This window comes from Carcharodon carcharias, chromosome 2 (assembly GCF_017639515.1).
Source record: "Carcharodon carcharias isolate sCarCar2 chromosome 2, sCarCar2.pri, whole genome shotgun sequence".
Classification (NCBI taxonomy): domain Eukaryota; kingdom Metazoa; phylum Chordata; class Chondrichthyes; order Lamniformes; family Lamnidae; genus Carcharodon; species Carcharodon carcharias.
Window position 1 is genome coordinate 216,528,129 of NC_054468.1, and position 21,845 is coordinate 216,549,973.

General features: G+C 44.0%; 1 protein-coding gene across 5 annotated transcripts in view; it reads left to right on the forward strand.

Annotated features, from left to right (window-relative positions):
• Positions 1 to 21,845, forward strand: part of ltbp1 (latent transforming growth factor beta binding protein 1) — a 383,746-nt gene that overhangs the window by 202,330 nt on the left and 159,571 nt on the right. For all 5 annotated transcript variants that reach the window (XM_041215598.1, XM_041215616.1, XM_041215607.1 and 2 more), the window contains 2 exons: positions 4,617 to 4,859; positions 19,193 to 19,215. In XM_041215598.1, the coding sequence (XP_041071532.1) occupies positions 4,617 to 4,859; positions 19,193 to 19,215 (266 nt within the window). The remainder of the gene's footprint in view (positions 1 to 4,616; positions 4,860 to 19,192; positions 19,216 to 21,845) is intronic.

Here is a 21,845-nt window from a genome sequence, read left to right on the forward strand (position 1 = left end):
GGTTGTTCCACTGTCCTTTCAAAACTGGCGAGATTTCTGAATAAACTCAACACAATTATTGAGATTTTGATTTTTTTTCTCTTTCTGGGGGCTGCTTATCATAGAAATTCCTGTTGTCATGGGATACGCTGGGCCTCGAGCCTCACTGTAGCTCCGTGGCTGTGAGGGCGGTTGGCGGGGGGCATTGGGGTTTGGTGCTGTGGTGGTGGGGGCTGGAAATGGTGCAGGCCAAGCCATATTAGACCTTCAGCCTCCTGAGTAAGAACTCCTGACCTCCACACGACCCTGCGGAGAACACGTGACATTCACCTGACTCTGGTGCGCTTCAGCTGAAGCTTTATCTTCATTCTTTCATGGGATGTGGGCATCGCTGGCAAGGCCAGTGCTTGTTGTCCATCCCAATTGCCCTTGAGCTGAGTGACTTCCTAGGCCATTTGAGAGGTTGTTTCAGAGACTACCTCATCGCTATGGGACTGGAGTCACATGTAGGCCAGACTGGGTAAGGATGGCAGATTTCCTCCCCTAAAGGGCCTTAATGAGCCAGGTGGGTTTTTACAATGACCAATGATAGCTTCCTGGTCGCCATTACTGAGACTAGGTTTATATTCCAGATTTAGTAATTGAATTTAAATTCCACCAGCTGCTGTGGTGAGATATGGACCCATGTCCTCAGAGCATTAGCCTGGGGTCTCTGGATTACTAGTTCAATGACTTTACCAATATGCCACTGTCTCCCCCGTATCAGACCCTTGGCCTCCTGAGTAGGAACACCTCACTTCCCCACATGGCCCTGCGGAGAACAGGTGACATTGACCCGACTCTGGTGCTTCAGCTGAAGTGATGGTGAACGGAAGCCCCTCCGGTTTGAAATTGCACCATCCCCTGTTCAGAGCCGTGTCCTTGACCACCCGGAAGGGCCACGTGCCCAACTGATCCTTCTCTCGCCAGCCAAGCTCAACATGAAGATGACAGAACTTTGGAGTCATGGCTGGAAAGAGGAATGTTGTTTGGCATGCCAGAATGCTTTCACATTGTCATGTTCATGACGATTATGATGATGGCCATTTAATCCTAAGCATTAAAAGAAATAAATGGCGACACAGCGGTGAATTTCATGGCAATTAAAGGAGCGGTTAGAAACCAAGAGATTCACTGTGAAGACATTTATTGCGGAATTACTAACGGGGTACAGTAGCATAGTGATTATGTTACTGAACTAGTGACTAATGAGGTGGAGACATGAGTTTGAATCCCAGTACAGCAGCTGGGAAATTTAAATTCAGTTAATTAAATAAAACTGGGATTAAAAAGCTAGTACCAATAATAGTGACCACGAAACTACTAGTTTGTTGTAAAAACCCACTTGCTTTATGGAAGGAAATCTGCTGTCCTTACCCAGTCTGGCCTACCTGTGACTCAGCCACAGCAACGTGATTGACTCTTAAGCACCCTCTGAAATGGCCACTCAGTTGTATTCAAGAAGATGGCTCACCACCACGTTCCCAAGGGGCATTTAGGGATGCCCCGTTAATGTTGGCCTGGCCAGCGATGCTCACATCCTGTGAATGAGTAAAAAAAAAAAAATCTAGGGCAGGATCTGCCCCCCACCCACACGCCCCGCGTCAGGGGGATTGTGTGGGAGCGGGCATGAGCAGACAGGTACCCGATCGGCGCTCCCGGTTGGGGGCACACTGCCATTTTACGTGGGTGGGCCAATTAAAGCCTGCCCAGCGTGACATTCACCAGGAAGCGCTGTGCGCTCCCTGTGCGGGTGGGGGGGAGATTCCCTGAGCCGGGGGGGTGCGCGAAAGAGCACACAGATCTCCCCGAGGCAAAGTGCGGCCTCAGGGAAGATTGGCTCAAATGTAAAAACCAGTTTAAAGACTGGAAAATATTTTACTGACAGACACCCTCATGTGACACTGTCACATGAGTTGGGACGTGCCCATAACTTTTATCTTAAAATATTCTGAAATTTTAAAATCCCTCATGAAACCTCATCCCGCCCGTGGATGAGGTTTCATGTTTTCTCAGAAGCCCGCCTGGGTTCCTGGCCTGCCTGCCAACCTTAAGGTTGGACGGGCAGGTCCATTGATTGATAATGGCCTTAAGTGGCTGTTGACAGGTCAGCGGGTGCGCAGCTGACTTGGCTCCCCACGCACCGACCTGAAAATGTAAATGATGTGGGATGATGTTGGGATGCCTGCCCGACCTTACCCGGCGCCATTTTACCCGTCGGCGAGCTGGCCCCGCCCCCTGCTCACCGATCGGAAGATGCAGCCCCTGGAATGCAGGGGTTGGAGCTACATTTCTGTCAGGGAACAACGGAATGAACATGAAGGCCATGAACAAAATGTTCAACCATTCACGTCACTTGTTTGAAATAACAAATTGACGTCTGGGTTTAAACGTTTGCTTTGGAGTCGACGGGAGGTGGTGAATTTTCTCGGTACCTTCACCCTTCTTCCACGGTCAGAACTGCAGTGGGGAAACCCTGTTTATCCATGTCATCAGGCTTCTTTTCCAAACATCCTCTGAAGTTATTTTCACAAAGGGGGAGAAACCCCAAGTAAATTCACCCCCCAACACCACCACCCCCACTCCATCCCAAGAAATAGTTGCATTAAAACTGTGTTCTTCACACAAAGGGTGCGCAAATCTGGAACTCAAATGTTGTTGAGGCTGGTGAGTCAATTGGAAATATCAAAACTGAGATTGGTAGATAAGGGGCCTAAAGTTTAACGGAAGCAGGTGGGGTAAATGATGTTAAAATATAGCTCAGCCGAGATCTACTCAAAGGCCAGAACAAGCTTGAGGAGGCTGAATGGCTTGTCCTGTTCCTATGTTCCAGGTGATGTTTATTGTTCCCACGAGCACAAACCACCTATGGCAAAATGAGGAGTTCTTTAATTGAAGAATAAAATAATCGAGAGACGATGGCAAACAATGGGAACACCGGCGGGAATAGCCCAAAACTGCCCTCGGCATGTGGAATTTTCCTGATGCGCGCACAATCCCACTTTATCACTGCATTGGGAAAGAATTCATTCGAGCGCTCTGCATTGCAGGGTAGCCAGCACAGACATTGGGGTTTTTTTTAGGGTCAAATGGGAGTCCTGACGCCACACTTTGTCAGGAGTGGTCATCTGGCACGATTCTGCCTGGATCGACCAATTAGTAGCCAGAGGTTGTGCTCGTCGTCCAAATGAGGATGACATATGAGCTCTGGAAGCTGGGAGGCCAATAGAGCGCCCTCCAACATGGAAGGAGCTGCAGCCTGCAGTTGCAGGTAACGGCGAGAGAGAGAGAGAGAGAGTGCCTCTATCTTGAGGCACCTTCCAAGCAGCTTTTAAAACCTTTGAAGTAAAACATGGCCACAAATGCCGGACCGATGTTGTGAAGGGAAAGCCCCTATTGTCCAATTAGGCAGATGGTGGGGGAGGGGATTGTCAAAGGCGTCCTGGAATGCTGGGTCCCTGTTCTGCAGGAAGGCTGCCTCCACATAGCTGATGTGCTCCCGATGCATTGGGTTGGGGGGTGGGGGTTGGAGGAACGGTTGGTGCTGCAGACTGATTGCAAAGTTCCAGTCAGCCTCAGATCCTTGGCGCGAGTAGGATGTTTAATTACTTTAGCAAGCCGCCCGTCGCTTGGGGGAAGGTAGCCATTCCACCCCCGATCCGGTCTCTCGGAAAATGGCTCGGGAGCGGGATGGTGCCAGCAAACCAGCAACGCCAGGCGGTGACGCAAAATACCTCACCAGCTCACTACTGTTTCCGCCGCGCCCCCCCCCCCCCCCCACCCCATATCTGAGCTAAAATCCTGCCCGTTGTCTCTCTTTCAGGTAGTAAGCCAAAACAAAAAATAAGTGTCACGTTATGAGAACTGTTCCAGCAAGTTGGCAGACGTTGGTCCCGATGATCACCTATCCCACGTCAGTGTGAATGCTCTGTCTGGTGGTGGTGTGTTACCAACTCACTCAGGGAGTGAAAGTTGCCGCGGTAACAAGCGTGTTGTAGCCTGGAGCTACGGGTAGTGATAGTAGAGGCTCAAACATTCTTTACATCACACGGCTGACCAGGAACCTCTTCTGCTCTTACCGCCTGCCGTTGGTACATGTTGGAAGGGCTTGCAGGCTGGAACGCAACCTGTCTGGCTGGATTATGAATGCACCTTCCTTGGTTATCATGCCCTGGGGTGGGACTTGAACCCAGAGCTACTGGCTCAGAGGTAGGGACACTACCACTACCCCCCCACCACCAACTCCCCCCCAACCCCATGCACCACAAGACCGTCAGTCTGTCTACTGAAACTATTTGGCCAATATTCAGCAAATCTTGACTAACTGAACCAAGTCGTTGAAACAACTTGAAGAGGTCTTGGGTTGTTTTTTTTGTGCCACCTTTTGCTTTGCTACAGTTTAAAAATAAAATCACATCTTTGTTTTCTGAATCTTTTGAATGTTTATCCATGAAATTCCAACTCTAGAGGTTTTAAAGAACTATTTCTTGATTTTTATTGTGGAAAAAAAATGATTGGTCAGCATTGAAAATACGTGAATATGTAAGATGGGGAAAATTTAACTGACACTAAATTTTATTTTGTGTTGTCCAAAACAGCTGCCTTCAAGCAAATCTGCCCTGGTGGAATGGGTTACCATGTTAGTCAAACGTTCAAGAAGGTGACTGTCAAGCCTGGGTCTGATGTTAAATTCCATAAGCTTCCTGACTCTACTATGACTCACCCCGAGATTAAACATTCTGATCCTATACCTACTCCAGCCAAGGTACCACCAGAGCAACAGCCTTTAGAGGCCATCTCCTCCACCGAAACTCCACAGCCTGAGGTGTTAGTACCAGAAGGTAAGGAGATGCTCAATTTATAAGCAAACCATGGATATGGATAAGGGGTGATTTGAGCAATGTCTTCAAGATATTAAGGGGAAGTGATAGTGTAGATAGAGAGTAACTATTTTCGCTGGTTGGGAAGTGTAGGACTAGGGGACATAGCCTAAAAATTTGAGACTGGCCTTGCAGGAGTGGAGTTAGGAAGATTCTAGAACAAAGGGTGGTAGAAGTTGAGAACTTATCCGCAAATGCTAATTGGTTCTGCGTCAATTAATAATTCTAAATTTCAGATCGATTGATTTTTGTTAATCAAAGGTGTTCAGGGAAAAGGGGCAAATGCCTCAAGTATGGAGTTCGGTCACAGGTCAGCCACAATCTCATCGAATGTTGGAACGGGCTCGAGGGGCTGAATGGCCTCTTCCTCTATGTTCCTACATCCAGGGTTAGAAAGAAACTGCCTCCCCAGAAAGGATGCACGTTCCCCAATGTAGCACAATGTTAAGAAAAAATAGTGTTGTAAAATACTTTGGTCAAAGAAATAATTGAATATTATTTGTAGCTTAGACAAGAGGATAAGTCAAGGTTATCTCTGCTTCCTCAGTTGGATGTAAAATATCCCATGAAACTATTTGAAGAGGAACTGGAAGGGATTTCTTCTCCATTTTCAGGAAAATATTAACCCTAACATCATGAAAAATAAATTAAGTGGCGATTTATCTCATTCCTGTTTACTGGGTCTTATTGGGATTATATTGGGCCTGTATTGAGCCTATTTTGTCTGCTGTGTTCCCCTATTTTACAATGGTGAGTGCGCTTCAAATATAATAAAAGTAAAATACTGCAAGATGCTGGCAATCTGAAATAAAAACAGAAAATGCTGGAAAAGCTCAGCAGGTCTGGCAGCATCTGTGGAGAGAGAAACAGAGTTAATGTTTTGTGCCCAATATGACTCTTTTGAGCTATTACTCTGATTCTCTCTCCACAGATGTTGCCAAACCCGCTGAGTTTTTCCAGCACTTTTTATTTCACACTTTATTGACTGTGGAGCACTCTGGGATGTCCTACAAGTTTCTTTAGTATTGCTGAGAAAAGACACACATTGTCAAAGCTTTCCATCCTACACTCATCAGGACAATGTGCAGGAATACCAAATGTGAAGGGAACAATAATTTATACTGAACGAGAAGAGAGTGCTGATTAGTTGGCAAGTGTATTCTGATTGGTAGAGGCATTGCCACGGATGATGCACCAGTTAACTGATGACTGACTGATGACTTTTCTGCAAATACCAAGCTTTGTTTAAGTTCATTCCAGGCAGGTTAATTCTGATTGGTCAAGGCATTGCCCTGGGGAATGAACCAGACAATGGCTGTCACCTATTTAGTTTAGTTGAAAGAGGCGTAATGTGTGTACATGTCCTTTCTCTCTGCAAGGACAGGGTCCGATGTATTAATATATATAGCTTCTAGCACGCATAAGTGAGCTGCACTGCGAACATGACTGATAATCTTAAATTGGTTGTCAGTGTAATTCTGAGCACAAATGTTTCTTTGCTTAATTGTATGGTTCGATGCATACAATGCGTTTCATATGTTTGCAATGAGAGAACAAGTATTTAAAAATTGTAAGGCCTTTCAGTGATAGGACCTGTTGCATTGTAATGGGCAGGGTATTACTGGGTTAAAGAGCTGACCATCAAAACAAGCAGTGTCACTGCAGAAAACTGCACACAATGAAAGTAATTTGTGAATGAATTCTATCAATTTTCAGTACCTTCCAGCAGTTCTTGCTTCCCAAAATCTTACCTAGCCTTATCTGTTGTGGGAAGGAAGTTACTGATGTGGCATATTCAGTTAACTAGATGATACCTAGTAAGTTAGCCCAGATCTTTTTATCTGTTTTATTTCATTCCAAGTAGAGTGGTCTCTTCATTATAGCACTGCCCTATACCATGGTCATTATTTATGGTAGGGATAAACCTAAGCAACAGTCTTCAGTCAACAAAAGGTGACCTTATCAGAATAGAGAAAACCAACCCAAATACTTACATGTATACTCGGAAGGCTGACACTCATTTTTCAAAAAAATGGCAAAGTGTCGTAGACTTGAGCCTGAATTTTTCAGATAGCGGGGTTTCTCTTCCCACAGTCCGAAGGGTTGCTGGGGAACACATCCTCACTGACTCTGAGTGCCTCGCAGCCATTTCACACTCAGATGTGTGTCAGTTGGCTGCAGGTGGGACTTCTGCCCCTCACTCAGGAGGAAGTCCCACTTTAGAGAGCTGGCTAGCAGCTCTCTAGTCTCTGCAGCGACAAGAGCTGCAGTGGACTGAAGAGGAACTTCAGGAAGATGCCTGCCTGAGCCTAGGTCCTGGGACAGGAGGGAAAGGCACGTTTAAGGGGAGGGTAGGGAAGGCCTGTGGGAGTGCAAAGGAGGTGATCCGAGTGTTGGGGCAGAGGCCAAATGGGAAGGGAGGTCCAACGGCCACCTGACTGACCTTAAGGGGGTGGGGCCACCAAAGTCAGGAGGGGGCTTCTAATGGAGGTGCCCCCACCACCCCTCTTCCTGCCCAAGACCTAAGCCCATTCATTATCAGGTTTCCCCCATGCCAGACCAAACCCTCCACCAGCCTAAAAATTGAGTCTGGCCGGGAAACGACACTTAAGTGGCCAATAATTGGCCACTTAGGGGCCTCAATTGGGGCAAGGGCGGCCGTCCTGCCCGAGGCCTTGCCCGACGCAGCGTGAAATCGCCGCGTGGTCTGGGCAGGCAGGAATCCCGTTCCTTCAATTTCATGTAAACCCCCCCCCCCCACCTCCCCCAACCCCTGTCTAAAGACCCGCTGGTGGGGGGAGCATGACATACAGGCCTTGGTGTTCCGGAAAATTCATCCAAATGAGCTTCCTCTGACCCCATCTCATTATCTTGTGGCTGATAACCCGCGTTTTAATACAGATTCTAGCATTGAATTCTTTTTAAATGCTAGCTGTGTCTCTCCAGACCCACCAATGTAGAGCCTGTGTTGTATTAGTTTTCTTACTCAGTAGGAGTGAGGAATTGGTGAGTAATGTGAGATTTCCAAATTCTGAGCAGCTGACTTGAGTATAAATAATAATGGAACGCTGCATAAAAGAAACCTGAATCCATGAGGTCAAATTGTATGGGCATGTTATTTTCAAAGGCCATACTGAGCAGGGAAGCAGGCACGTTATCATGCTTCAAGTCTAATTTCCTCTGCTGGTGTTAACACATTCCTGTAAGATTGCCTTGTCTGCCATTTTGTAGTTCTAGGTAAATGGACACAGATGCAGGATATCTCCAGAACATAACTTTACTTGCACGTTTGCCAGGAAACAGTGAACCATGTTCATGTTCCAGGGTGGAAACTCATTTTCTATAGCCTGTCTCTGGTCGGAGACTGCGTTAATAAACATTTCCCCCGTTTGGTCCCTGGTAAACTAGCTCCGTAGTTTTCAGAGAATAATTTTACTCAGAAACAGCCACTGCTGCCACAATAATACATGACAGGTTCTTTATGAATAGACTCTGTAGGATAACTCCAGATGATCTTGTTTGCAAAATGCAATGACCCAGTACACCATCCCCACTATTGGTCTCTCTAATGCCATCCTTTAACCTGTTTATTTCGCTCCGTCATAACAGAACACCCTGGAGAGCATTGAAGTAAAGTGCAACTAGTTTAGTTCCCTACAAGCAATGTTTTGACCTTAGTATTCCCACTTCCATAATAGCGTATAATATGTCTCATCTAGAACTCCTCTTGGTGCTCGTACTAAGTGTTTTCCTGTATGGAGAGTAATTGGGAGAGTCCAAGGTAATGTCTCAGGGCAAGTTGGTCCCGAATATCTTTGTGCTGGGGTGTGAGCTGGCCACTCATGCCTGACACTGCTTTGGCTGCACTATGCTGCTTGCTTTCTGGCACACCTAAGGCCATTTGAGGGCGAGATGGATAAGTCAGATTCTGGCCTTTGCTGAGAGGGCTGTACCCGATTACTGGCCGCTCACTCAGTGGGATTAGCCTTGAGGTCTCATCTTAGTTTCCTGGACTGGTTCCAGCCACTTTCCAAATGCAGCGTCTGAAAAATGGGCAGGTTAGTTCTTTCCAATTCCATGACATTAGAGTTGGAGGCATGCCAGCAATAAGTTTTGCCTTGGCCGTGCCAGAGGCAACGGCCTTTTCCTACAATCAGTGAGTGCCTAGTAATAATTGTCCCTACAATCTATTCCAGGCCATTCTGGCTGGAAATTGGCAGAGAATCTCCCAGTGGACCATCAGCAAAGATCTTTTAAATTTGGTAATTGCTGGCTGGGACCCCATCGTTCTGCTGGGACTGGAAGATGGGTTCTATCATTTTCTACCTTCATTCTATTCCTGGATTGAATTAATGATATTGTTAATTATTAGTTATTCTAGAATATTTCTTATTCAGATAAAGCAAAACACTTAGGACATTAGTGCACATACTCCTAGTAACCCACTGTAAATCCCTGATCCTTTGGAATGCTATCTTGCCTTGTGTTTTAGGACTGTTGCTCTCCAGACATGATCTTTAAAGACTCTAATGTGTGGAGAAATCAGGATAACTACAGGTGCAATGCAGAACTGAGCATATGCCATGCGATATTATCATATGACTGCTCAACACATTTGTTTCAAATTTTGCTCTCTGCTGTTTTAACAGAGGTCGTCTACTTTCAATATATCAATGTCGATATTAAAATCCTAGACAGAGGAATTTGCATCAGGTCTTACTGCGATATTGCACTAATAATTGCCAAGATTCTTATCACAAGAAGCAATTTCAGCATGTTTTTTCTACATAAAATCCTTGGCACTTCAATGAGATTGGGCTCAAAGATATTCTGAACCTTCTCTGCAGTAGTCCACGGGCAAGATCCAAGTTATACTTCCAGTGAAACATTCTGTGCATGAACCTGCCTCCTTTCGTTTAACTAACATGTTAACTGATGCTGTGTAACCATCTGCTACTGCTGGCTGAAGGCATCAACCTACCTTTATAAAAACAAAAAAACTGCGGATGCTGGAAATCCAAAACAAAAACAGAATTACCTGGAAAAACTCAGCAGGTCTGGCAGCATCGGTGGAGAAGAAAAGAGTTGACGTTTCGAGTCCTCATGACCCTTCGACAGAAGGGTCATGAGGACTCGAAACGTCAACTCTTTTCTTCACCTACCTTTATAACCTCCTCCAGCCAACATCACACCTCGCCTTCTCCACTCTTTGAAGTTTGGGAATTCTCTACATTTCTCATTCAGCTCCCCATTCCCTCTCCAACACACTCAGCTGTACTGTTGGGGGTCGGAGCCTTCAACACTCAGAGCTGTACATTCTCTGGCTGCTGTTTCACAGGTGGACACCCATTAGCCGAATCATGCAGCAGATTCATAACTTTTATTGTTAAACTATACTTTAGTACAAATACCAGCTTCCACTCTTCCCTCCTGGATCCCCTCCTTCTCCAGTAGCAGCCCCGCTACTAGGGAAAAAACTCAACTCTTAACTACAGGCATCACCCGCTCTAAACTCACTTAGAAGCTGTCCATGGTTTACTAATAAAGGGTCCTGCATGTCTAATGTCATCAACTGCGAAGTTTCTCAAAGTCTACCTCTAGACATATCTTCACCCACTTTGTTTCTTCCCAGTTCCTGCTTGATCTCCTTTACATCACCCACCCCCTTAATGTAGTGCCCAAGGACATGCCACTACATTAAAGGTGCTCTATAGGTGTGGGTTGTTGCAATCCCATATGATGATAGATGAACATCTGCTTCTAAATGTAAAACCTGTAATACTTTTATGAATACTAATTATGAAAGGGTAAGATTCTAAACCTGGAATACAATTGTATGGGCAGCTGCAACTTTTAAAATGAAATCAAAAGTCCCATAGACAAATAAAATAATGAAAGTTTGATGTTTTAGGTGGGCCCACAGTAATCCAGTGGCCCAGGCTAATGCTCTGGAGAACATGGGTTCAAATCCCAGCACGGCAGCTTGTGGAATTTAAATTCAATGAATTAATAAATCTGGAATTAAAAAAGGCTAGGCTCAGTAATCGTGAACGTTCAGCATCCTCAGTCATATAGATTCATTAAAGGATAAATTTTTCCCCTGTTATTTCAGGGAAAAGAGATCTGCGTCCCTTTTGCCAAGCAGTCCACAGGGCTGATTTTACTGGAAATGTTAAGTGTTTGAAAGTACTCAACACAAGTTTGCACTGTAAAAGACTGCATGGTCTCTCGTGGCTTAGAGCTCTCACAGTCTTTCCATCAATCAGGTGCAAATTTAGATGCTGCATGATGTTTACCTTCTTGTCTGGGTTCCAATTTGGAAAATGCCGCCGTCTTTTTGGCACGATACTTACTTTCTTACTGAAGCTACAAAATGTAACAATCAGGCAGACTGTTCAACGAAGAAAGCTCCAATGAAATATTAATTGGAGATGAGAATTCCAACAGGATCAAGTCTATTAATGTGTCAGTTGATGCAATCAACAGTTGTTAGGAGGACAGTTTAGGATTTGACCAGCAAGCAGGTCTTTCACGCAACTACTATGATTAATATTATGCGGACATTGTGGAGAAAATGGCTGAAACTGCCTTTGCTTTTGAATATGTGGCTTCTCTTCAAAAGGAAACATTATCAAAATCAACCTGCACTGCAAATTATTTTGTCCCTAATTTCGTCCCATCCCTCTCCTCACAGATGCTGGTGAATGGTTGTACAGTAGCTACTCCCTGCCTGTATTTTGTTTCAGCACCAATTCCCCATCTGTGAACCCAGACACTGAGTGACGATGGAAGGGGTGTAATCACCAACTTGAAGTTAGTACACCACTTGCCTCTGTCTGTTTCTCCCAACTCCAACCCTGCATCCTGTGCAGGCACCAGAGATTGCCCAACATGCTGCTTTTTGTCCTAATGGCAGCATAGTGGTGCCCTGAATCCTCTGCCACCACTGCTGAGAGGGCACTATGTAAACTTGTTATACATTGTGCACATATACCCTCTTTGGACTAACCAGTGGGCTGCTCAACAATAGGACGGTGGTGGAACATCAAAGCTCTGCTTGATCCAGTCTTCACCCTATCAGGGCTCTAACCTGAGGTCTTGTTGATCTTTACGACTTATTAGCAGATCAATTGGCCCATTTTGCCCTCTGAGCTCTTACTCACAAAGGGTAGAGGGGGGAAAATAAATAAGCTGTTGTTTCATAATGGGTTTCAGTATGCATAAATAAGCATAGTTCCTGTATGTGATTAATGGTGCAAGTTAACATTGCTTACCTCTAATCAGGATGTGTGACATTCAGCAAGTGTTTCCGATCACACTTTTTGTTATGGTTGTCTGAGTTGAATACACCCCCAATCTACTGATTGTGCATGCTACCTCTGCTCCCTCATATCAGTAGGTGATGGTAGTAACTGCCAAGTTATTAGAGTCTCTCAGAAGCCACAAATTTGTGTAAAGGCAAATCATCTGTGACAAATTTAGTGCATTACTTTGAGTAGCTAACAGGATGTATTGATAGGGACAGACTTGCATTTGTATAGCGTCCTTTAGAACCTTAGGATATCCCAAAGCTCTTTTTTAAAAATTCATTTACAGGATGTTGGTGTCGCTGGCTGGGCAAGCATTTATTGCCCATCCTTAATTGCCCTTGAGAAGGTGGTGGTGAGCTGCCTTCTTGAACTACTGCAGTCCATGTGGTATAGGTACACCCACAGTGCTGCAGGGAGGGAGTTCAGGGATTTTGACCCAGCGGCAGTGAAGGAACGGTGATATGTTTCCAAGTCAGGATGGTGAGTGGCTTGGAGGGAAGCTTCCAGGTGGTGGTGGTCCCATGATTCCACTGCCCTTGACCTTCTAGATGGTAGTGGTCATGGGTTTGGGAGGTGCTGCCTAAGGAGCCTTGGTGCGTATCTGCAGTGCATCTTGTAGATGGTACACACTGCTGTCACTGTGTGTCAGTGGTGGAGGGAGTGATCTTTTATGGAAGAGGTGTCAATCAAGTGGGCTGCTTTGTCCTGGATGGTGTGAAGCTTCTTGAGTGTAGTAGGAGCTGCACTCATCCAGACTAGTGGGGAGTATTCCAACACACTCCTGACTTGTGCCTTGTACATGGTGGACAGGCTTTGGGGAGTCAGGAGGTGAGTTACTTGTCGCAGGATTCCTAGCCTCTGACCTGTTCTTGTAGCCACAGTATTTATATGGCTAGTCCAGTTCAGTTTCTGGTCAACGGTAATCCCCAGGATGCTGATAGTGTGGGTTTCAGCGATGGTAATGTCATTGAATGTCAAGGAGCAATGGTTAGATTCGCTCTTGTAGGAGATGGCCATTGTTTTGCACTTGTTGAATGTTACCTGCCATTTATCAGCCCAAACTTGGGTATTGCCCAGATTTCTTGGTGAATTTGGACATGGACTCCTTCAGATCTGAGAAGCTGCAAATGGTGCTGAACATTGTGCAATCACCAGAAAACATCCCCACTTCTGACCTTACGATGGAAGGAAGTCATTGATGAAGCAGCTGAAGATGGTTGGGCCTAGGACACTACCCTGAGGAGCTCCTGCAGTGATGCCCTGGAACTGAGATGATTGACCTCCAACAATCACAACCATCTTCCTTTGTGCTAGGTATGACTCCAACCAGCGGAGAGTTTTCCCCCGATTCCCATTGACTCCAGTTTTGCTCGGGCTCCTTGGTGCCACACTCAGTCAAATACTGCCTTGATGTCCGTCACTTTTACCTCACCTCTGGAGTTCACTTCTTTCGTCTATGGTTGAACCAAGTCTGTAATGAGGTCAGAAGCTAAGTAACCCTGGCAGAACCCAAATTGTGCATCAGTGAGCAGGTTATTGCTAAGCAAGTGCCACTTGACAGCACTGTTGATGACCGCTTCCATCACTTTACTGATGATGGAGAGTAGACTGATGGGGTGGTAATTGGCCGGGTTGGATTTGTCCTGCTTTTACGTGTACAGGACAAACCTGGACAATTTTCCATGTTGCTGGGTAGCTGCCAGTCTTGTAGCTGTAGTGGAACAGCTTGGCTAGGAGCGCAGCCAGTGAAATTTTTTTTGAAGCGTTGTACACTGTTGTAATGTAGGAGACGTGGCAGCCAGTTTGTGCACAACAAGCTCCCACAAACAACATTGCGAAAGTGACTAGACAATCTGTTTTTCATGATGATGTTTGAGGGATAAATGTTGGGCTGAACACCTGAGGGAGTCCCCTGCTCATCTTCAAAATGGGATTCTGAGATCCTTTCAATCTACCCAAATGATGTGGACGTTGCATATATGAATTTTCAAAAGGCGATTGATGAAGGTTGACCAGGGACTTAGTGATAAACACAAAGTGCAGTAAATGAAATATGACTGTTTGATTAGGAATTTCGCTAAAGGACAGAAAAAAGTGGTTAATGGATGCTTTTCAAAATTGGAGACATTTAAACAATGGTGTAAATGTTGCTCTTTTGCTTTGGTTGTGATAGCATCGAGACTAACACCCATATTCAGTCCACATTTTATGAAATGTGGTTGAAGCTGTGATAATGGCCAGATAATTTGCTTTTGTGACGTTGACTGAGGGATAGATATTGGCCAGGACATCAGGGATAACCCCCCGCTTCTCTTTGAAATAGTGCCATGGGATCTTTTACATCCACCTCAGCAAGCAGATGGGATCTCGGTTTAACATCTTGTTTGAAAGACAGCACCTCTGACAGTGCAGTGCTCCCTCAGCACTGCCTGGATTTTCAGCATTGGTTTTATGTGCTGAAGCCCTGGAGTGGGACTTGAAACCAGAAACTTTGTGATTCAGAGGAAACTGCTACCAACTGAGCCACAGTTGATACTGTATTCTCTAATTAGCTGATCTTCTGTTCTCACTATGTACAAGTGGTCTCGACTTAGATATAAGGGACACAATATCAAAATTCGCAAAGGAGTCCAGGATAGGAAGTGTGGTTAGGCTGACTCAGTGACTTCAGGCAAAAAAAAACCAAAGCAGGTTATTAATAAGAGCAGGAAGATATCAGATGGAATTGAGTGGAGAGAAATGTCAGCTGGTATGTTGTGCGAGTAAGAAGGGAAGGTTATAAGTACAAAGTGGTAACATTTTAAAAGCAGAGACTTAAGGATTTAAATACCTAAATTTTAAAAGTGAGAAATAAAATTGTAAGATAGTGTTTGAGTATCTGATAAATAGGAGTACTGAGAACAAAATAAACCTATAAAGTCATTGATTAGGTTTTAGTTTGAATATTGTGCCCATTTTTGGGGCCATATTTTATAAAAGGGCATGAAAATCACAGGGGTACAGAGGAGATTTACTGAGATGGTAACAAGGACAAGAGTCTTTAGTTATAAGTTCAAACTTGATCAGAGATGATTACAAGGAGATCTGATAGTCATGTTCAAAATAATGAATGGTTTTAATCATATAAATCATGAAAAAACTATTTCCACTGGTAAATGAGTTGGTAACTAAAAAGCATAAATTCAAGATTATCATCAAAAAATCAAAGGGAGAGATTAGGAGAATTTTCTTTATACACTGAATTGTTAAGAGGCGGATTGACTTGTCGGGAAAAGAGTTTACTATTAAACAAAATGCTGAAGGGGATTAGGATGGGCCGGGGAAATGGGATTAAATGGCTAACCCTTTCAGAGAGCCAGCACAGAACTGATGGGCCAAATAGCCCTCTGCACTGTAAAATGACGTGATTCTTTGTCGTATTAACATTTATTTTGAAAACCAATTTTATTGATGACCATTTCAGAATTAAAAATAAACACAGAGTACATTACTGGGATTGAGATATGTATTTTTTTCATTCATGACTCCTCTTCTGAAGTTGTACATTTCGGGCCAGCCCTCTTTTCTGTCATAACCAGCATGCATCAGGCCTGATGGACAGTGCAATCTGTGGGATATTCTACCTTCGGAATTTTGATCAATCTTTAGTACATTGCAAGATCTGAGCATTTTGTTATATCGCCTTCTCCACTGCCCGCTCTTTTGGGGAGGTGTAAATAAAGTTAATTCAATAATGGCTGCCTGCTGTGGGTCCACATGTTAATCTTGGTGCAAAGATGAAAGAAAGATAGTGTCAAGGTCCACTCATCCATGCCCCTTCCTCACTGCTTTCACAGGTTTACCAGCAACCCCTGCCTGCTCCCCATGCCAAAGTATTCCTTGGCCAGGATATTTAGGTTGGCGAGCGGGGGCGGGGCCCACTCGCCGGCGTGTAAAATGATGTGGGATGATGTCGGGTGGAACTGCCGATGTCACCCCGCGTTATTTCAATTTTCAGGTCAGCGGGGGTGCGGGCGAATCAATTGTGAACCCACCAAACTGTCAATGGCCAATTGAGGCCATTTAAAAACTCATTCAAGTTATTAGTGGACCTGCCCGTCCAACCTTAAGGTTGGACTCATTATGGCACAACCAAGAATGAAATGGCACTGAGAATTATGTTCTGTCAAAGGAAGCTGTTGCCAAGCGAGACTGTTGTAGATTACACTCTTGAATTAAAGAAGCTCTCTCGTCACTGTGGATATGACGCAAACTTAGAAATCCACCTTAGAGACACATTCATAGGTGGCTTAAAGACCAATAAAATCCAGGCCAAGGTTTTGAGCAAAGGCAATGAGTTGATGTGGGAGGAGGTCTGTGTGAAGAGACATGGAAATAGCAGAAAGGGATAGTTGCAAATTGCAAGAGAGTTATTTTCCTGAGCCAGAAGGGGAGGTCCACCAAATTACAGCAGGATCCAGCTCATGGCACCAAGTTCACAGTCACAGAATCAGAAATTTAGATGCTACCATTGCCATGGTAGCTACTAAGCCATTTAAATGCCCCTATTTCTGGTCAAAGTGCTATGCCTGGGGGCAAGTCAGTCATATCCTGAGGAGGAGCAGAGGAAACAGTAATGCTCTAGGTTGTGGTAAAGCTCCAAGTCACAGCCATGCATCAGGTTGAGGTCATGGTAAATCTACAGCTAGTTCAGGAGTCTGGGAGTCCTCGAATGCATGTATGGTGGAAGTGGAAATAGAAGTTGATGTCATTGAGCAGGGAGATTAATAGTTATACTCAATTGGACAGCAAGAAAAACAGCACATGGAAGCTGAGAGTGAAAGGGTTGAAGATATAATTCCAGATCCCACAGGAGACACGAAAGCCAGAGATTCACAACATACTGTCATCACTGATACAGCTGTGGCCTTGTCTGTTATCTAGGAAAAAGAGTAAAAGAAATCTGAGTCATGTCACATTATGCAAAACTCATGTGAAACTGACCAGTTATTCCAGTAACAGTATTGCATTGTTAGTTGAAGTTAGTGTTAGGGTGGAATATGACGATGCATCCTGTTACCTGCTATTGGTAGTAGTAGGATGGAACAAAGTCTCCCTGATGGGAAGGGCTGAGTTATTTACAGTAGGGGCCAGTAAGAGGATGTCTGGCATTGAGAAAGTGCTAAGAGAGCACAAAGTAGTCTTTGAGTAAGGAGGACCAAGTAATAAAATTAGGCATCACAAGGCTGAAGTCAAGATAAAGGACAATATTACAGCTGACATTTTTCAAGGTTAGGCCATTGCATTACGTGTAGGTAGATGTGGTAAGTAAAGAACTTAATAGATTAGAAAGAACAGGGACAACTAAGAAGGTGAAAAGCAGTGAATGGACCACACCCACTGTGGTAGTTCAAAAAGAAAGGTCTGTTTGGATTTGTGGGCACTATAAGCAAACAGTAAACTAGGTGATTGAGGATGATACTTACCCACTGCCTAGCAGTTAAGATTTTGTTTTCTAAATTAGTTAATGGGAAGATGTTCAATGTTAATAGGATCCAAGCTGGGTGGTGAAGCCAAAACCAAGACACAGAGCTTCTTCATTGAATTTATTGACTTGTTCAGCCTCACAGCTCTTGTCCCACTCAACCCAGCATCGAATGGTGGTGCAGGAAGAAGTTTACAGATTGCGAAGAGGTCTTTGCAGAAATATGTGCTTGGTGACAAGCTAGGCAGTAATTTCCATTGTTTCTCTTTGATACAGGTTAGACAATGTTCTGTTCTTTTACACAATAACCCCACAGTCTACAACAGGTTGCTCACCTTATGGGATAGTCTTTACACATGATCCTAGGACAAGGTTTAGTTTCATAATCTGATGTCAATGACAAAGTAAGAGAAAAGCAAAGACAGAGTGAAGATGAGTCATGGTACACCAAGCATGGAATGTAGAGAGTTTGGTGCTGGCCAGAAGGTCATGGTGAAAAACCATCAAGGTGATCAGGAGAAGTGTGTGATTGGAATTGTTATAAAGAGACTAGATGCATTCTTATATCTAGTGAAGATTGGAGAGAGATTTTGTCAGTGTCATGTAGATCATTTGCTTGAAAGAGGAAATCTGATAAAGGGAGAGCATGATAAACCTCCTATAATCCAAATACCTGTTAAAGCCCAAAGTCAGAAAGAAAGTGGAAGTTGAAAATAAACTGAAATTTTGCCAATATTACAGAATACACCAGTACTGAAAAGTGAGTCAGGGTCTTTGATTAAGACAAATCAATCGATGTCACAGTCCCAATCATTGGTAGTCGTAATCAAAGTTCAGATCTGACACGGTCGGAGATGTTGACAGCAAATTCAAGCTAATGGAGATGGAAGGAGATAATCAGACAGAAAGAGAAAGAGGCCAGATAAGTTATGTAGTGTGAGGAATAAGAAATACATTTTTTTTCATTTATTTGTTGTTAAATGATGATATTTTTGTTAAGCACATACGGATGTTAAGGAAAAACTATGTAAGTTGCTCTGTAAGTATCAGTCATTTACGTTTTGGTTGTGATTACAGTAAAAGCAAATATGCAACCCAACCTATTAAATTTCAAATATTATTGTGCTGATTTAGTCACATTTACCATTTTACATTTTAATGCATAAGTTATTTCTTTTAAGTGGCAACGGAATGTAGTATATTGCAAGATCAACAATTTTGTTATATTGTCCTTTCTGCTAGCCTCTCTGTTGTAGAGGTATAAATAAAGTTAGTTCAATAATGGCTGCCTGCTGTGGGTCCATGTGTTAGTTTTACTCAGTGCAATACACACACAATCCAAATGAACTCAACTTTTTGCTGTATTTTTCCAAGTTTTCAAAAATCTTGCATTTGGTCCCACATATAACATTTAATTTTCTACAACCTTGAGTCACTGCCTTTATATACATGTGCTAATGTGAAAAAAATCAGTTCAATTTTCCAGTATTAACCTATTTTTTTAAATCTTTTTATTCCAGTGGCCACCAGCATGCCTGAACAGGTAGGTTATAAATCTGTCTTCATACGACTATACAACAATAATTGGAATTACAGGTTGTTCAAGATAAATGTTTCAGCTTTGTAATGGTGTCAGCAATGCTGAGTATGTAGTACAGGCATGGAGATGTGTCCAGCCCATTCTAGAAGCAGGGTGCCAGAGGTGACCTTGATGACGCCAGGGTCAACATGTCTCCCAGATGGACTGAGGTTTACAGCTATCCAGCAGACTGAGAGTGGGAGGGAGTGTGTGGCTGAGAGTCATGTAGATAGACATTGCAGAAATACGCTAAGTCTAACCTTTCTTAATGTATTAGCTGGTAAGATTGAAATAGCAAACCACTTATGGTTCAAGAGGCTGAATGGCCTACTCCTGCTCCTAATTTGTAAATCTCACAGAAATATAAGTACTGATCTTCCAGCCCGTAGTGTTGCCATGGCAGTCACTGCTGACTGGGATTAGAAGTGTGCTCTTAGCCTTTTTCACTGGGGTAGCGGGGGAGTGTGGCTTGGAGGGGGAGATTTAGTTTTAAATGAAGTTTTAGGCCTACTGGAACAACTCCCGCTGTTAATCACTGTCAACTCAGGTCCTATGTCTGCGGTTAATAATGGGAGTATCCTGGGGTAAATTACTGGGTAAGTTCCAAGCATCAAGCACAAGTCTAAGGTCAGTGTTGTAGACATTCTCAGAAGGCCCCAGGCAGTGTAATTCTGCCCATGGAAAGTTTTAACTTCCCAGGTTTGTGTGCGGTTCGGGACTTCCTTTGGGTCTCAACATTTGCCACTGCTGTCATCAGAAAATCCGGGCCATTGATATTCTTCCCTGAAACATTCAGCATACCGAGCTAATAAACTTCTGATACAAGTTTACATTGCACCAATCAGAAAGCGGGGGCATGACACAAAACATTACCATAGTTCAAGGCATCCCTGACATCTACGAAACTAACCACTGTAAATTTAAGAGAAGCTGTTGGTTTATTGAATAAATGCTGAAAAATATTTGAAATGTTCTCTCGTTTGTCCTTGAATCCCATGGGTTATGATCACTAATTGGCATTCTGATTGTATCCAATTTTATGAAATAAAAACACTGTGACTATCTTTAAGCCAAATTAGTTCACACAGTTCAGTTCAGAAGCGCTAATTTGATAACTATGGATCGCAGAGTGGAAATGTCCAAGCCAATCTTCATTACCAAGCCTGCAGGTGATTTTTGTGTCCTGTGCAGTTTATGTAAGAGGTGATAGACTGGCTGGTGAAAGAGGGGATGGAGAAAGAACTGGTGAAAGAGGGGATGGAGAAAGAACTGGTGAAAGAGGGGATAGAGAAAGAACTGGTGAAAGAGGAGATAGAGAAAGAACTGGTGAAAGAGTAGTTAGAGGGTGTGGTGAAAGGGGGATAGAGAGACATTGATGAAAGAGGGGATAGAAAGACTGGTGAAAAAGAAAGTAGCGAGACTGGTGAAAGAGGAGACAGAGAGACTGATGAAAGAGGAGATAGAGAGACTGATGAAAGAGGAGATAGAGAGACTGATGAAAGAGGAGATAGAGAGACTGATGAAAGAGGAGATAGAGAGAGACTGGTGAAAGAGGGGATAGAGAGACTGGTGAAAGAGGAGATAGAGAGACTGGTGAAAGAGGAGATAGAGAGACTGGTGAAAGAGGAGATAGAGAGACTGGTGAAAGAGGAGATAGAGAGACTGGTGAAAGAGGAGATAGAGAGACTGGTGAAAGAGGAGATAGAGAGACTGGTGAAGGAGGAGATAGAGAGACTGGTGAAAGAGGAGATAGGGAGACTGGTGAAAGAGGAGATAGGGAGACTGGTGAAAGAGGAGATAGGGAGACTGGTGAAAGAGGAGATAGGGAGACTGGTGAAAGAGGAGATAGGGAGACTGGTGAAAGAGGAGATAGAGAGACTGGTGAAAGAGGAGATAGAGAGACTGGTGAAAAAGGGCATAGAGAGAGACTGGTGAAAAAGGGCATAGAGAGAGACTGGTGAAAAAGGGCATAGAGAGAGACTGGTGAAAAAGGGCATAGAGAGAGACTGGTGAAAAAGGGCATAGAGAGAGACTGGTGAAAAAGGGCATAGAGAGAGACTGGTGAAAAAGGGCATAGAGAGAGACTGGTGAAAAAGGGCATAGAGAGAGACTGGTGAAAAAGGGCATAGAGAGAGACTGGTGAAAAAGGGCATAGAGAGAGACTGGTGAAAGAGGGGATAGAGTAACAATGCAGGATGAGAAGAGAGAGACAGAAGTGAGGAAAGGGAAAACAAGAGACAGAAATGCAGAAGAGATCAAAATTAATAAGGGAAAGTAGCAGAAACGAAGAAGGGAAGGAAGACATAAGTGGAAAGAGCAAGGTCATTATGAAGGATGGAGAGAGAGTTAAGTAGAAGGGGAGAGAGACAAAAGTGTAACTGAGTGGTAACAGAAATTAAGTAGGATACAGAAGAGCAAGGAGCGAGAGATGGACAAACATGAATAGGAGGAAATAGAGGAGGAGAGCAGGACAGAAGCAAAGGACATGCCAATGTCATAGTCCAAGGATTCAAAAAAAAAAATAGATTGGGGCATGAAGAGAGCATTTAATCACGGTTGTGCTTGACCTTAAGAATGGTTTATTCAGGTATGGT